This window comes from Oryctolagus cuniculus, chromosome 16, assembly GCF_051225735.1.
Source record: "Oryctolagus cuniculus isolate XC-2025 breed Fujian yellow rabbit chromosome 16, ASM5122573v1, whole genome shotgun sequence".
Taxonomy (NCBI): Eukaryota; Metazoa; Chordata; class Mammalia; order Lagomorpha; family Leporidae; genus Oryctolagus; species Oryctolagus cuniculus.
Window position 1 is genome coordinate 39,732,138 of NC_142882.1, and position 16,252 is coordinate 39,748,389.

Consider the following 16,252-nt stretch of genomic DNA (forward strand, 5'->3'; position numbering starts at 1 on the left):
GACATATAAAATATCATCCATGTCATGACATAAAATGCCATCCCATGATTTAATCAAAATGAAATAAAATACCATGAATTCATAAACAATGACATAAAGTAAACTGACATCCCATGATATCACAGCACCAACCCTCTGCACAGTACTGGCTGTGGCCGCCCCTCCTGGGAGCAGTGGGCGGAGCTTCCCCACCTGGCCCCACCCCTTGCACTCACCCAGGGTGAGGAGGTCTCTCCAGGGAGGGTGCCATGGGCATGTCCTTGCAGGGGGCCCCCTGCACTCCCCTAGCAGTCCAAGCAGGTGAACCTGTGATTGAGAGCTTCTCAGCCATGTGTCAATCATTTCTGACAGGCACCTGTCACTTTATTCTTATTTACATTATTCTTTTTAAATTTTTTATTTGACAGGCAGAGTTAGACAGTGAGAGAAAGAGAGAAAGGTCTTCCTTCCATTGGTTCACTCCCCAAATGGCCACCACAGCCAGCGTGCTGCGCCGATCCGAAGCCAGGAGCCAGGTGCTTCCTCCTGGTCTCCCATGCAGGTGCGGGGGCCCAAGCACTTGGGCCATCTCCACTGCCTTCCCAGGCCACAACAGAGAGTTGGACTGGCAAAGGAACAACCAGGACTAGAACCCAGCATCCATATGGGATGCTGGCGCAGCAGGTGGAAGATTAACCAAGTGAGCCACGGTGCCAGCCATAATTTAATTATCTTAATTTATTTTTAATTCATTTATTTCATTTAAATTTTTATCTTATTTCATTTCTTTTTTATCTTAAATTTATTTTATTCCATTTGTATTGTATTTACTTCATTTAATTTTATTTAATATCTTATTTAATCTTTCATTTCATTCTTTTATTTCATTTTATACCATTTTATAATTTTCTTATTTTATTTCATTTATTCAACTTTATTATGTTATATACCATTTTATTCATTTATTGCATTATTTATAACTTATTGTATTTATTTTATTCTATTTTTATCTCATTGTATTTCATTTATATAATTTTATTTATACATAAATATTTAAAGATTTATTTGTTTGAAAGTCAGAGTTACAGAGAGAGGTAGAGCCAGAGAGAGAAAGAGAAGTCTTCTATCCACTGGTTCACTCCCTAAATGACAGCAATGGGCCAGAGCTGAGCTGAACTGAAGCCAGCAGCCAGGAGATTCTTCTGGGTCTCCCTTGCAGGTGCAGGGGCCCAAGGAGTTGGGCCATCTTCCACTGCTTTCCCAGGCCATAGCAGAGAGCTGGACTGGAAGAGGAGCAGCCAGCCTGGAACAGGTGCCCATATGGGATGCTGGCACTGCAGGTTGGGGCTTTAACCTGCTGCGCCACAGCACCTGCCCCCATTTATATTGTTTTAACTCATTTTATTTTATTTTACTGAATTTCATTTAATTAATTTACCTCAATACATTTATTTTGTTTTATTCCATTTCTTTTTACTTCATTTTATTTCATTTACTTCATTTCATTTAATTTCATGTATTCCCTTTCATCGTATTTATTTATTTCATTTCATTTTAATTTATTGCATGGATTTGTTTACCCAGAGCCACTGGATACACACTGAATTTTTCTGGAAGCTTTGTGCTTTGATTGGCAAGTGTTGAGTCCTGGGGAGCAGACTGGGTTCCTACTCAAAAATCAGCTGTAGACAAAAAATTATTCAAGAAAATCATTTTTTCTCTAAAAAATTAAAGTATATATAAATACTATATGCAAAATTCAAACCATATGCAAATCCTAATTCAAAACACATGAATATCAAAGTATATGCAAATCATGCAGGTAAAAACCCAAACTATATGCAAATAATGTATGCAAAAAGTATATGCAAATCCTATATGAATAAACCAACTACATGCAAATATTATGTCCAAAAAATCAAATACTACCTTGGAAAAAAGTATCAAAAATTCAAATTAGATGCAAATAATCAACGATGCACCCAACAATCAAATCATATAAGAAATCAAATTATATACAAATCATGTATGGAAAAAATCGAACATGCAAATTCTGTATACAAAAAGTCAAAATATATGCAAATATGTCCCCAGATGCATACAATTAACTATATATAAAATTTGTATTCAAAAATGCATGCAAAATTCAAATCATATGGAAATATTGCCTGCAAAAAATGCATCCAAAAATCAAATTATATAAAAACATCAAATTATATGCAAATACTGTGTCCAAAAATGCATCAACACATCAAACTGTAAGCAAACAGTGAATCCAAAAAATGCATTAAAAAATAAGGATATACTCAAATGACTGTGCACAACATGCCTGAAATAAACTACGTGCAAATCCAGCTGCTCTCCTTTGCCTTCTGGGACACCTGCAGCCGGCAGCGGAAATCCGCGAGGGTACCTGCCTTCCTTCTCTTCCTCCTCTTCCCAGTTTGTCATCCCAGAAAGCCGCAGCAAAAATCCCTGATTGACAAGGATTCGTGTGGCAGTTTTCAAGAGTATTTTTTTTTTAATTTTTTTTTTCAGAAAGTCCCAGGGAGGAGCAGAGCTTAATCCGGAAGCGCGTGGGCGGATTCGCCGCGCTGTCAATCACTAGGCGGCGCGAACTCGGCACCGGCCCGCTTCGCCCACGCTGCAGGGGCGCGCTCTGGGACTCTGCCCGCCAGCTCCAAGCTTTAACAGACTCCCCGGGCTCGGATCTAGGGGTCTCCGCCGGCGGCCCTGACTTCCAATGCCGGGCCCAAGGTTTCATCGCACTCACTGCTGGGCCAGGTCTTTAGTGGACCCCAATTCATTTTAAAATCCAAGTAGTTTGAAATCCTACTACACATAAGCCGCCTTACTGGCGCAGTCCCGGGGACACACACTGCGCATGCAACTAACCATAGTCTTTCAAATCCTGCGCGCGAGCCTAGCTGCACACCGCGCATGCTCACTCCTATCCCCGCTCTCGCCCTGGTGTTCCCTTCTCAGCGGATCGCATCGCGCATGCGCTAACGAGCAGCCCTGTTTCCCTTCAGAGCCTTGCTTCATTAGCACGTTCTGCGCACGCGCAATCCCACAACTGCGTCCTCCCTGGACGTACTGTGCACGCTCCTACGGCACCCCTTCAGAACACCTCAGGTATCCCAAAAAGCCGTGAGAGCTGGGGTGCCGGTCGCTGCCTAAGCCTCCGGGACCTTCCCGTTAGCTTCAAGTAATGGCAGGTGGGGCTAAGAAGTGAGACACAGGAAGGGAAAAAAAAGCGTCGCGGCCCTGTGACGTCAGGCAAGTGGAAGCCGTGACGCGCGTCGCCGCTGGTTCGGGGCAGCCGCGAGTTCGGAGCGCGCGGTCCTTGGTTTTGTGAGGGAAGAACGGCGGCGGCCGTCATGTCGCCGGGTAAGACGCTCCAGCCCGTGCTGAAAATGAAGGTGGACGAGCTCTTCCTGCGGTGGCTGAGCGAGGACGCAACGCAGCGGCTCCTCCACGAGTGCCTGCGCGCAGTCCAGGCCCCTCAAGGCGCTCCCAGCGTGGCCGTCTCCGCGGATGCCGCGATGCCCGCGCCCGCCCCGGGAGGACCCGGACCCCCTGCCGCTCCTGCCGCCCCTGCCGCCCCTGGACCCCGGCCCGAACCTCACAGCCGCAGAACCCGCAGACCCGCTGTTCCCAGAGGCGGGCGTGGCTGCGCGGAGGTAAGGCCTATGAGGAGGGTGTGCCCTGATCAGGTGGGCGTGGCCTTTGAGGGGCGTGAGCGGGCTCTGTGGGAGAGTGAGCCTGGCCTTCACGGATGAGCGTGGCCTGTTTATCTTGGGTGGACTGGCGTGGCCTCTCTGAGAAGTAACCCCGAGAACCAATACTGCTTTGGAGGCTGCAGGACCATTTTGGGCGTTGGCCACATTGGGTGGTAGAGAGGAGAGGGTGGCAGGAGCCTAAGTCGGGGGTGGGGGCGGACAGGGGCTTCATCCGTGGAGCGAATTCCCGTGCGCGTGGCGTGTTGTGTTGGGTGTGGCCCGTGGCTGTGGGCTGGTGAGGGGCTGGGGGAAGAGAGGTTCCCTGAGTTCACCGGGGCCAGACCCCAGTGTTTTCCTTCGGGTGTGTGTGTGTGGGGGGGCGGTTCTACAGCAAGGGGGACTGTTTAACAGTTGCTTCGCCCCTACGCCAGAACCTTCACCCCGAAAAGAGGAGGTTCTATCCCAAGTTGTGGGTCCCTGGAGATTTTTTAATTCCTTAAAAGAGCCATCCTTGTTAAGAAGTGATTTTTTTTGTTTTTGAAAGCTGGAGTGCCTGGTGATGGACAGATGTCACTCATATCAGGGTTGGCTGTAGGGGCTCATGAGAAGGAAGCAGAGATGCTGAGTTGTCACTCATGGAGCAGGGAATCATGGGAAGGGATGCTGAGCTGTCACTCATGGAGCAGGGAATCATGGGAAGGGAATGGAGGCGCTGACCTGTCACTGATCATAGGCTCATGGAAAGCAGCAGACACTGAGCTGTCATGGAGCAGGGGTTCACCTGCTACTTCCAGCCCCGCCTCTGCCCCTCCCCTAGATGGGTTTCTGGGGTCTCTGGCCAAACGCAGGTATCCTAGGCCCAGCCATGGATAGCCAGGGTGTTGGGGTCAGCTGCTCTGTGCAGCCTGTGGGCTGAGGGCTAGGCTAGGCTGTCCCTGCGGCTGTTGATCGCAGGCTGATCTGGGCTGTCAATTAACCTTCTTGGGTTTGGAGTTTATCCCAAAGGCTGTGGGTGGGTCTTTCCTATCCCTGCTGTCTGTCAGCCTAAGTGGCATGAGGATGATGAGGACTGTGTGTCTGAGGAGGATGAAGAGGGGGCCACTGATTGTGGTTCTTGGAAGTGGGTTCTGGCCCTGGCCCTGTTGCAGGGATAATGGACAGCTGTCAATCATTGCCTGTCTGATATGGAGTGGCAGGTTCCCAGGTGGATGCTGTGGGGCCAGCAATGGGCTCCTGGCAAGAGGGGGTGGGGCAGCTGTCCATCAAATCTACTTTCTATGGAGATAGGGCCCCATCCACTGATAGCCCTGGACGCTCAGGGACAGCCAAAGGCAGGGTCAGCACAGCACAGGGTGGCTCTGCATTCCAGTTCTCACTGCCCAGGCTCGGCAGGGGAGGGGCTTGATGTGGGACCAGGGTCTCTGGCCCTGCTATGAGATTGAGAGTTCCCAGGCTGGAGTGACTGGTCTCAGGTGGATTGGCGGGTCCCAGTTTGGAGTGAATGACAGCTCTTGGCTAGAGTGACAGGTCCTGGGCAGGAATGACAGTTCTAGGGATGGAGTGGCAGTCCGTGGGCAGTCGTGGTCAGTGATGGTCAGTGCTCAACAGCTCAACAGGAGTGGCTGGGGCAGGTCGCTGGCCACTAATGCCCCCTTCATCCATCCCCCACAGGTGCAGACGTGGCCGGAGCTGCAGGGAACTCCAGGACTCTCGGTGGGTGGGATCCCCACCTTCTACTTCCCACGCGGCCGCCCAGTGGGTCCTGCCTGCAAGGATGCGGCCATACGTGCCGTGGAGACTGCGTTTGCCCTGCTCCCACTGCAGCGCGCCCGCCTGGAGGACATGGGCAATGTGGCCAAGGTTGGTGCCAGGGATGGGGCGGGGGCTGGGCTTGTGGTGCTGGAGATTGGGCTGGAGGCCAAGGGCGGGGCCTGCGAGACCTGGATGTGACCAAGGTGGGTGCTGGCCTGGGGATGGGACAGCCTGTGCCCTCCCTGTGGCTGGGTCCCTTTTGTCACTGCTGACCAGAGTGGCATTGCCTGTGCCCTCTCTGTTGCCGGGCCCTTCCTTCACATCTCTGCTGTCTGACAGCATGAGTGACACAGCCTCTGCCCTCCCTGTGTCTGGATCCTTCTTCTCCCTGGTATCTGGTTCCTTCCTTTCGCTGTTGTCTGTCGCTGTGAGTGGCACAGTCTGATCATTCCCTGTGACCAGGCCCTTCCAGTCGTTGCTGTCTGTCACCCTCATTGGCAATCTCAGTAACTGCCTGGTGGTGTTCCAGGCCTGTGGCTGCCCTTTGTACTGGAAGGGACCCTTATTCTACCGGGCTGGGGGCCGCCGCGGGGGATCCGTGTCTGTGCATACCTTCGTGGCCATGTGGCGCAGGTGAGTCCCAGGCATGCAGGGTAAGCAGGACGGGGGCGGGCCTTGGGGATCCTACACCTGCTGGGCAGGAGAGTGTAAGGGGGGTGGGGCAGGGCAGGGCTTCCTCCAGGGGGAGTCCTGGGCAGGCCCTGCCTCCCCAGCTGCAGTAGCCAGAGGAGACCCTGGCTCTGCCTCCCACATGTGATTGGCAGAGGGGACCCAGGCCCCACTCCCACCTCCTGGGGACGGGGCTCTGAACGATGCTGATGCTTCCAGAATCCTCCAGGACTGCCACGATGAGGAGGCCAGGTTCCTGCACCTGCTCGCTAGTCCTGGGTGCGACTTCTTGGAACAGGAGGATTTCGTCCCCTTCTTGCAGGTGAGCGCCCTGCCCCTCCCCCAGTGGGAGGTACACACGTCACACCTATCAATCACAAACCTCGTACCTTTCAGTCACAGCTGTCAGTCACAGGTTATACCGCATACTTGTCAATCAAGTCACACCTGTCAGAGGGGAGTTCGCACCTCACACCTGTCACAGGGATGTCTTCACCTCACACGTGTCACACACCTCACACCTGTCACTCACTTCCTGTGTCCCAGGATGTGGTAGAATCACACCCTGGCCTCGCCTTCCTCAAGGAGGCACCTGAGTTCCACTCCTGCTACATCACCACTGTGAGTACCCCTGACCCCAACCCCAGTGTGATACCCAAACCCTGCCTGTAACCCCTGACCTTGCAGTGACCCCTGACCCTGCCTGGGTCCCCGTCCTGGGCAGTAAGAGGAATACACCTGGGTATAAGTTCGACTGTGCTGGTCAGAGTCACCCTGTGAGTGGCAGCTCCTTGTGAGTGGCGGCTCCTCCCGCCCTCTGTGAGTGGCAGCTCCTCCCTCCCTCCCCTGTGACAGCTCCTCCCTCCCCTGTGGCTCCGCCCCTTACGGGGGCAGGTCTCTTGGGCCATCTGCTCACTGCTGCCCTGGACTCAGGTGAGAGGATGCCCTCAGGTGAGGACAGATGAGAGGACACTCAGGTGAGCACAGGTGAGGATGTCTGCCAGCCACTGCCAACACGCCACTGCTGGTCCCGCCCCCTGCTAGCCCCAGCCCCACCCCATCTGCCCCGCAGGTCATCCAGCGGATCTTCTACGCTGTCAACAGGTCCTGGTCCGGGCGCATCAGCTACAATGAGCTCAGGAGGAGCCACTTCCTGCAGGTGGGGGAAGTGGGAACCACCTAGCATGATGGGAGACCCCGCCTCCTGGGAAAGGAGTCCCTGCTCCCAGGACAGGAGACCCCACCCCCAAAGAAGATTCTACCCTTAGGACAGGAGACCCTAGTTCCCCACCCAGCAGGAAAACCCACCCTCCACAACCTGAGGTCCTGAGCCCCACCTCGTTCCCATCCTGAAGCCCCGCTCCCCGCAGGTTGTGGCGCGGCTGGAGGAGGAGGCGGACCTGAGCCTGACAAGCGGGCTCTTCTGCTATGAGCACGTCTATGTCATCTACTGTACCTTCCGTGAGCTTGACACTGACTGCGACCTCCTGCTGGGCAACTGTGACCTGGCCCGGCACCGCGACCACGGTCGGGGACCCCAGGGACCCCAAGACCCTTTCCCAGGGACCCCCCCCATGCCGACCCCAGCCTCCTGCCCTGCCCTCTGCATGGCTCACAGGCCCTGCCTCTTCTTCCACAGCCATCTCCGACAAGATGATTGACAGGATATTTTCAGGTGCTGTCATGCGGTAGGTGGGGTCCCCGGCGGGGGAGTAGAGGTGATGCCATCGTGTTGAGGGATGACATGGGTGATGACATCACAGATGATGGCATCACAGGTATTCATCACACCAGATTGGGACAGTGTGGACAGCACTGGAGGGGGACTCAGGGCCAGCACAGGACTCCTGGGGTTCCCCTTGTGGGGCTGGACAGGGATACCCCCAGCTGGGAGTGGCCCATGCTGAACCTGCCTGTGTGTCTGCTGGCTACTGCTGACCACAGGGACAGGACGGCACAGAGAGCAGGGAAGATGAGCTACGAGGACTTTGTGTGGTTCCTGCTCTCCGAGGAGGACAAGACCACGCCCACCAGGTGGGTCTGAGGGCCCCCCTTGCAGGCGGATAGTGGATGATGCTGGACACCATGGGCTCACTCCTCGGCCCAGGGTGTGGTCTGGGTCAGGAGAGTGGTCAGCTTGGGTTCTGTGAAGTCAGCAGTGTCCATGGTGTGGCCAGTGGTAACTTTGGGGTTAGTATGGTCAGCAGTGCCCACTTGGTCAGCTCAGGGGATCAGTGAGCAGAATCTGTTGGGTGATCAGTGGTCACATTGCTGTCAGTGTGGTCAGCAGCATGGTCAGGGATCACTCCACGGTTAGTGTGGTCAGCGGCTGACTGCCATCTCCCTTGACAAGGCAGCATTGAGTACTAGTTCTGAATGGACCTGGGTGGGGACTGTGTCCCTAGTGTGGTCAGTGGTCACTCTGGGGTCAACATAGTTTATTCCCCCACTGACTGCCACCTACCCAACTGGGCAGCATCGAGTACTGGTTCCGCTGTATGGACCTAGATGGGGACGGGGCACTGTCTGCCTTTGAGCTTGAGTTCTTCTATGAGGAGCAGAGCCGCCGACTACGCAGCCTGGACGTCGAACCACTGCCCTTCCCAGACTGCCTCTGCCAGATGCTGGACCTGGTTCGGCCAAGGACCCAGGGTAGAGACCCGCCCCTTCCCTTCCCAGCCCCCACCATGGAGGTCCCTTCCCTTGCTGGCCCTGCCCCCTCCCCATCTCCAGGGTCCTCAGTGGCTGAGATCCACTTACCAGGTCCCAGCTGTTTGCCCACAGGGTCTGGAGGGCGTTGCTGGCAAGTGGTCCTGCAGTCCCCTCTGGCCGTGGCCAAGGCGTCTGGGTTATCCCCCTCCACCACGTCCATCCCAGCATCCAGGCCTCCTGTGCCCCTGCTGCCCAGCACCTGCCTGCATCGTTTACTCTGATTTCTCTGAGGCCTCTCTGGGTCTACATGTACATCCCCCACGTCTGGCCCTGGCCCTGGCCCTGGTGTCCGACCCCACATCCATGCCCTTGCATCCACCCCCATAGGCCGCATCACGCTGGGCGATCTGAAGCGGTGCCGGCTGCTGGCGCCCATTTTCTTTGACACCTTCTTCAACGTGGACAAGTACCTGGACCGTGAACAGCACGAGCAGTTGGCCCTGCCTGGGGTGAGGCTGCCTGCTGACCCCCGCTGACTGCTGACCCATGACCAACGACAACTGACTGCTACTGACCACAGACACCACTGACACAGGGAGGTGGGAACTTCCTGAGGAAAGAAGCTCTGTTGGCCTCTATCACCCCGCTGCCTGGCAGCAGAGGGGGTCTGAGCAGGCGGCTCCTTAAGTCTAAATTTCTGGCTTTGCTTGCCATGTCTCCAACCCTCGGCAGTCCCCTCATACCCATGGCTCCCTGGGAAGCTGGGCGGAGCCAGTGAATTGTTTTTTAAGCCTGGGGCCAACAGGGTCTTCTATGACCCAGGAACCCTTTGACCCCCTAGCCCTCAACCAGGGCATGGAAACAGGAGCCACTGGGGGATGGGCTGGCCTTTTGGGGTTACCATGATGGCCGATGACCTTGTCAATCACCCATTAACTGGCATGAATTTTTCTCGGTCTTCTTCCTCCTGGTCTCTCTTACAAAGCTGACCTCGGAGGTGGTCATGAGGACTTCAGCTGAGGGGGTAATGCTTGGTCCCACCCCTAATTGTTTTTATTTAATATTTCCTGGAATATCAGGAAAGTAATGGTCATGGCTAGATTCTGTCATTTTTTTGTATTTTCCATGTGAATTAAGATGATGCCCAGGAGAACTATGTGCTTGCAGCTCAGAGCTGATGTGCTAAGCTGCCTAAATGTTGATGTCATCATGACATCATGTAATAGTTTGATGTTATTAGAACTAGAGGCATCACTAGCAGCATATTGGCATCTTGATGTCATCATGACATTATCTATATTATGACATCAACAACACTTCCTATCTGCCCATCACTTTGGCCAGGCATGATGGCAGAAGGATCTTCCTCACTGCTTTTGTAAATCTGATGACTGATGACCTCTGCTGACCGCTGACCACTGCTGTCCACTAACCAATGCTGACTACTACTACTCACCAATGACCGCTGCCAACCAATTGCTGATGGCCCCTACTTGACCGCTGCTAACCATTGACTGCTGACCTCTACTGACCAATGACTGCTGATTACCACTGCTGACTGCGTGCCTCCTGCAGGACGGTGATGGCCCTGAGCTGTCAGACTGGGACCGTTTCGCAGCCGCCGAGTACAGACTGCTGGTGGCCGAGGAGGCAGCAGCACAGCTGTGGGAGGACGGGTTAGTGCTGGATGGGGGAGGGGTGGGGGTTGGGGATGGGGCTGAGAAGAGAGGGTGGAGTACAACTTCCTGTGGTGAAGGGGCCCCAGGAGATGTCAGCAACCTCAGAGGACTGTCCTCATACTACTCAGAGGAGTCTGGCAAAGCTGGAGAGGTGGGGCCGGTGAGAGGGGTGGGGCTGGAGTGAGAGGCTGGGAGGGAACTGAGGGAGGCAGGGCTGGGGAGGAAGTGGTAGAGCTGGGGGGATGGGGCATAGATGGAGGTGGGGCCCGACAAGGAAAGCCCAGGACCTGGGCGGGTCCACCTCTCCCATGTTCAGAGGGGTCCACTAGAGTGGCAGCCGCACTGGTGTCGGGAGGAGTGGGTGCGTGGATTTGGGGCTTAACCCGAGAAGCAGGTCTACCAGTCCAGGCTGCAGAGTACAGGTGCATCTGGTGCCCACTTGGGGCTCACCTGTCAAATGTCAAACTTGTCACTCACCTGGGCACACCACAGGTCCGACACGGATGAGCCGAGCCCTGGGAAGCAGCAACCAAGTGGGCTTCGCCCCCAGCGTCCGTTCTGGGAGGCATCGGGGGCTGAGCTCCTGGAAGAGGAAGATGACCTGTGGCCAGCGTGATATGCTTGGCATGTGTGTGTTGCATGCACATCACATGCAGGACATAAATCCTTTATTCAACCAGGGGTTGCTTGGGGGTGTCTATGACTCAGCCTCCAGAAGCGGGGCCCATCCAGTGTCTACTCAGTCATCCTATTGTCCACTCTGAGTCCAGTGTCCACTCCCCCTGCCCTCTGTGGAGTTACCTGAAGGTCACTGGGAATATCTGCTCTCAGGCAGGCCTCAGCTGATGTCTCCTGGGTCGGAGTCCAGCTGGGTAACGTCCAGACTCAGCCCCAGCAAGGCCCAGCTGGTGCCCACGGCTGTTCTGACCCTTGTAGACGCTGAGCAGCTGGATCACATTTTGCTGACCTGAGCTCCCTGAGTAACATGTGCCTCTCAGCTGTGTTCCAGAAGCTGCACTTGAGCTCAAGCTGCTGGCCTAGGGCCTTTCCCCCAGTCCCTTACCCTAACCCCTCCCTGGGCTCTGACCCCACTGGGCTTCTAGGTCCTCCCTGTGGGCGCTCAGGGCTCTGTCAATCCTTTACTTTTTCCGTTTACACATGTTGGCTCTTTCCTTTTGCACAAGGCCCTCTCTGTGCACACAGCCCTCTCCCTGAGTTGGACCCTTTCCTTTTGCACTCAGCTCTTTGTGTTTGCACATGGGCTTTCCATTGACATGGTTTATTTGCAATTCCCTATTAAACATCTTCCTATGTGTTTTCACATGCATCTGTAGATCTAATATAGTATGGTACATTCTTGGATATTTACTCATTTGATATCAGATGCATATTTTGTTATAGTTTTGTTTTCTGTTTTTGCTGAGTCTTATCTGCTTTGACATACATATGTTTTCTAGTTGTAACATATCTTTTCATTCTTTAACAGCAGCTTTCAAAAAGGCAAAGTGCTTAACTTTCACACAATTATTAATTTTTTGTTTAAGTATATTGCTATTGGTGTTACATTAATCTAGTTATTAAACTCAAGGCCATCTTTTCCATGTAGACATTTTATGTTTTACAGTTTTCATTTCATGATGTGATTTGAGTTAAATTGTGTTAAGGTTTGTATTTGTGATTTTTTTTTGTATTGGTGTCTAGATGTTCAAGGTGGATAATTTTATGTTTGTTGGCTTTGTTTTGAGAATCACTTAAGCCACTTAAAGCCAGCTGCATCCTTTCAAGTCCTAATTTTATTCTTTAGGTGGTTCCAGGGTAGCATTAAATTGTGAATTAGTTTTTCCCATCAATAGGCAAATATTTTCTTAAAATTATACCAGGCCCCAAGAATGAAAGGTTCTACCCTGGTTGGAGAGAAATCTATCAGTGTGAAATCTAACATTGCTCCTTATGTTTCCCTGGGTGATTCCCTCTATTAGTTGATGACCTTACATGCATTACCTCATTAGTCCTCAGATGAAACACTCTTAGGGACCCCTGCTGATCTTTCCATTTTGAAGACCATTTTTATATTGGATTTTTGTTTTTGCTGAGTTTCAAATTTCCTTCTTTATTTTGGGTTGTTTATATTATGATATGTGCATAAATATTCCTTTATCACATGTTTTTACAAAAAATTTTTACCAGCTTTGGCCCTTCTTTTATCTTGACATTGTCACAAAGGAAATGTCCTTCATTTTAATGAAGACCAGTTAACAGTCATTTATTTCATGGAGTGTGCCTTCAGGGCTGCATCTAAGCACCATACCCAAGCTTACCTAAATGTTCTCCTGTATCTTTTCCTGGGAGGTTAATAATTTGCCCTTTTTTTTTTTTTTCCTCATTTAGGTTTACAGCCAACTTAAGCTAATTTTTGTGAAGCTTGTGAGTAAGTTTGTGTTATGGCATGTGGATGTCCATTTTTTGCAGCACTATTTGTTGAAAGTCTGTCCTTTCTCCATGATACTGATTTTACTCCTATGTCAGTGTTCTGTTATCCACATTGATGAAGGTCTATTTCTGGGCTTTCTAATTTTTTTGTTTTTATAATGTACTTACCTATTTCTTCATCAATACTGCACTGTCTTGGTTAACTTTCTTTTGTTTTTAAAAGACTCTATTTGAGAAGTAGAGTTGCAGACCGAGAGAGGGAGAGACAGTGAGAGATCTTCCATTCATTGGATCACTCACCAAGTGTCGCAAATGCTGGAGCTGGAGCTTCCTCCAGGTCTTCCATGTGGGTGCAGGGACCCAAGCACTTGGGCCATCTTCTGCTGCTTTTCCAGGCTTGGGCCATCTTCTGCTGCTTTTCCAGGCTACAGCAGAGCCAGATCAGACAGAACAGAAACAGCCACAACTAAAACCAGCACCCAGGTGGGATGCCAGCACCACAGGTGGAGGCTTAGCCTACTTACATTTCAGCACTGGCCCCTTGGTTAACATTCTAGTAAATACTAAAGTTGGAGAGTGCTGATCCTCCAAGTGTATTCTTTTCTTTCAGTAATGAGTTGGCTTTTTTGGGTATTTTGGTCTTCCACATTAATTATAGAATATATTTTTGTTTATAATCACAAAATAACTTGTCAGTATTTTGATTGGAATTATGTTGAATAGCAAGTGGGGGGTAATTGTAATTTTGGGTCTTTTCTACCTGTGACCGTGGAATCCATCTCCAATATTTAATTTTTCTTTAATAGCTTTCAACAAAGGATTATGGTTTTTCTCATATAGATCTTTCACTTAGTTATGCTCTATCTACACTCATAATTTGTTAGGATTATACTAACATACTTTGGGGGGTTATGTAAATGGTAATGTGCTTTTATTTAAATTATTTTATTTCTGTTATGTAAGAAAGCAACTGATAACAACTATATATAAACTTGGTATGATTGATCATTGATTCCAGGAGTAACTTAGTTGATTTGTTTGTATTTTTCTACATAAATATTTACATTCTCTCTGAACAAAGACTTTTTCTTCCTAAACCTGTATGTCTTTATTTCCACTTCTTACCTATGTCATTAGCTAGGACTTCTAGTAAGATGTTGAAAGGCAGTGGTGGAAGGGACATACTTGTCTGTTCCTGATCTTAGGAAATTTAGACACTTCAGTAGAAAAGCGGTGGAAAGTCTGGTGTCTGAGGCTGCTGTCCAGTTCCTACACTTGCCATACTGTTGAACTCCAGCCTCCTTGGTGCTGCTCTATCTAATAGGGCTTTTAAAATTTTTCAGATTTCTTTGCAATACAATTCAAAGCCCCCACTCCCATCTTTTTTACTAACTGAAAATGTATTCCGTGCCCCCCCCCCCCCAAGCAAGGAGTAAACCACACAATATTCAAGGGACATTTTAAAATCAGGGCCACATGAAGTTAATTATGCTAATCTTCAGGGCTACTGTAATTACCCTGGTCAAGATGTCATCAGCATATTTTTTACAAGAATAAAGAAGAGTTGAGAGACCAGCCTCAAAAAGCATATAAGCCTTCAGAGATGATTAGAAATTGGAAGAAAAGATCCACAGAAAAGGTAGATGGCAGTGGCACTGATAGTTGGGTGTTAACCAACTTGTGCAGGGCTTTCAAGTACCACACTTGTCCATTGTCATAAACCAATCAGTCGTATAGTTGATTATATTTGGCAGTAGCACTGAGTATGGAGTATTAACATTTGATGTGAACCATGTCATACTGGAGTTTAAATTGCTTTTGGTCTGCTATATTTTCATCTCTTAGCTTGTAAATTATACACTCATACAATTTTTAGTGGTTACCCTACATACTAAAGCATGCATTGATTTATTGAAGTCTAATAATAGTTGGGCTCTGTGATCTTATAGTGAATATTATAGACATTAGAACACTTTAAGCTCATTTACTCAACATCTGCCATATTTGATATATCCTGTTATACATATTCCATTTGTTAAATACCTTGGATAAAATGTATTTTAGATAACATAAAACCTTCTGAGGTAATTGTCCATTCATCAACTTGTTCCTATCTGGTGGAGTTAAGGCCCCATGCTGGCTCTCGAGATCACTCCATGTCCTGTTGCCTACATTCTTCTCAACACACCTGCATCCAGCTTGCAGCCTCAGTGACCTCTGCGTCAGGTTCTGCACCAGCCTCAGCTGTCTTGGCCTTGGTGCTTGGTGGGAATCAAGCATCTGTCCTGGTACTCACGATACCAATTTTCCAGACATAACTTTCATTTAGGTAGTTCCACTATCAGAATTGGAGTCTTCCAGATATACACCAGAGGTTTTCAAATAGTCCTCTATTCCGTGCCTGATTATGAACCAATATAATTAGGATAATACATTATTATTACATTCTAAGATTGCATTATTTTAAAATGACATTTTCCTTTTCAAGTTTTGTCAACATTTCCTAAAATATATTCTGAAAAACATTACCTGCATGGGTTTTTCAAGAAAAAAGATTTTGTGCTGAAATACATTTGGTGAATTCTATTCTGTTTTTTGTTGCTACTGATTCATGTTCATTTTGACAAAGGACAGGCTCTGAAGAATGCTGTATGAAGGAGGTGTATTTACCTTGTTTTACATGGTGATTTTTAAATTTACTGATCATGGAGTAATTCTTTAACCACCTTAATATTCCATTTTGGAATATTGTATTATTAAAATTGCATAAAATTATACATTTTATGGGTTTTGAAGACCTTTTCTAATATATTTATTGTCTCATAATGAGCTGGGTACATAACATTACTTGTATGAAATAAAATGTGTCAAGATTCATTAGAAACAACTTATAGAGAATACATAGCAATCCTGTAATGACCTGAAATTGACTCAAAAATCCAATTTCTCTTCTTCCCTTGAGTGCCATGTTTTCATGGCTGTGTGTTTGTTATTGTGTAGAATGGAGTCTAATCTGAACAATGTTTTCTTAACATGATCTCTTTCCAACCCAGTAAAATGTATATTTTGAGAATACTGCTTTCTAATTTACTTCTGCATTTGTTCTAGATCTATTAAATACCAGAATTTCATCATTTTTGGCTTATATCTGTATAAGTCAAGGATTTAACATTTCCTACATGGATTCACAGCATTACTTTCATCTTCAGAATATTGTACATGTCTAGAGTCAAGCCTGTCTTGAGCAGAATGGGCCATACCCATTGATTGATCAAAGAAAGGGCGATAACATGAACAGTTTTTCCTACTGAGTTGCATTTCCTATAAACTAATGGGCTCAAGTAGAGAATTTTTAAATTGAACTTAATA

The 16,252-nt window shown here is 49.2% G+C and overlaps 1 protein-coding gene across 9 annotated transcripts; it reads left to right on the top strand.

Annotated features, from left to right (window-relative positions):
- The first annotated feature begins 2,499 nt into the window (after window positions 1-2,499).
- On the top strand, window positions 2,500-15,958 carry LOC100355159 (serine/threonine-protein phosphatase 2A regulatory subunit B'' subunit beta). 9 transcript variants are annotated; one of them, XR_016222400.1, is made up of 14 exons: window positions 2,500-3,662; window positions 5,373-5,561; window positions 5,983-6,086; window positions 6,342-6,444; window positions 6,669-6,743; window positions 6,978-7,099; window positions 7,227-7,281; window positions 7,493-7,649; window positions 7,762-7,810; window positions 7,917-8,156; window positions 8,631-8,774; window positions 9,162-9,283; window positions 10,350-10,450; window positions 10,946-13,963. XR_016222400.1 is itself a non-coding variant. In XM_089315147.1 (14 exons), exons 1-14 carry the CDS (start codon window positions 3,360-3,362, stop codon window positions 11,067-11,069), a joined length of 1,920 nt encoding a protein of 639 aa, XP_089171273.1. In that variant the 5' UTR covers window positions 2,500-3,359; the 3' UTR covers window positions 11,070-15,958. The 9 variants fall into 9 exon arrangements, 7 of the variants coding, with proteins under 7 accessions (XP_089171273.1, XP_008273627.2, XP_089171274.1 ...); XR_016222401.1 differs by having other exon boundaries at window positions 8,067-8,156; XM_089315147.1 differs by having other exon boundaries at window positions 8,599-8,774; window positions 10,946-15,958.
- Window positions 15,959-16,252: the final 294 nt, after the last annotated feature.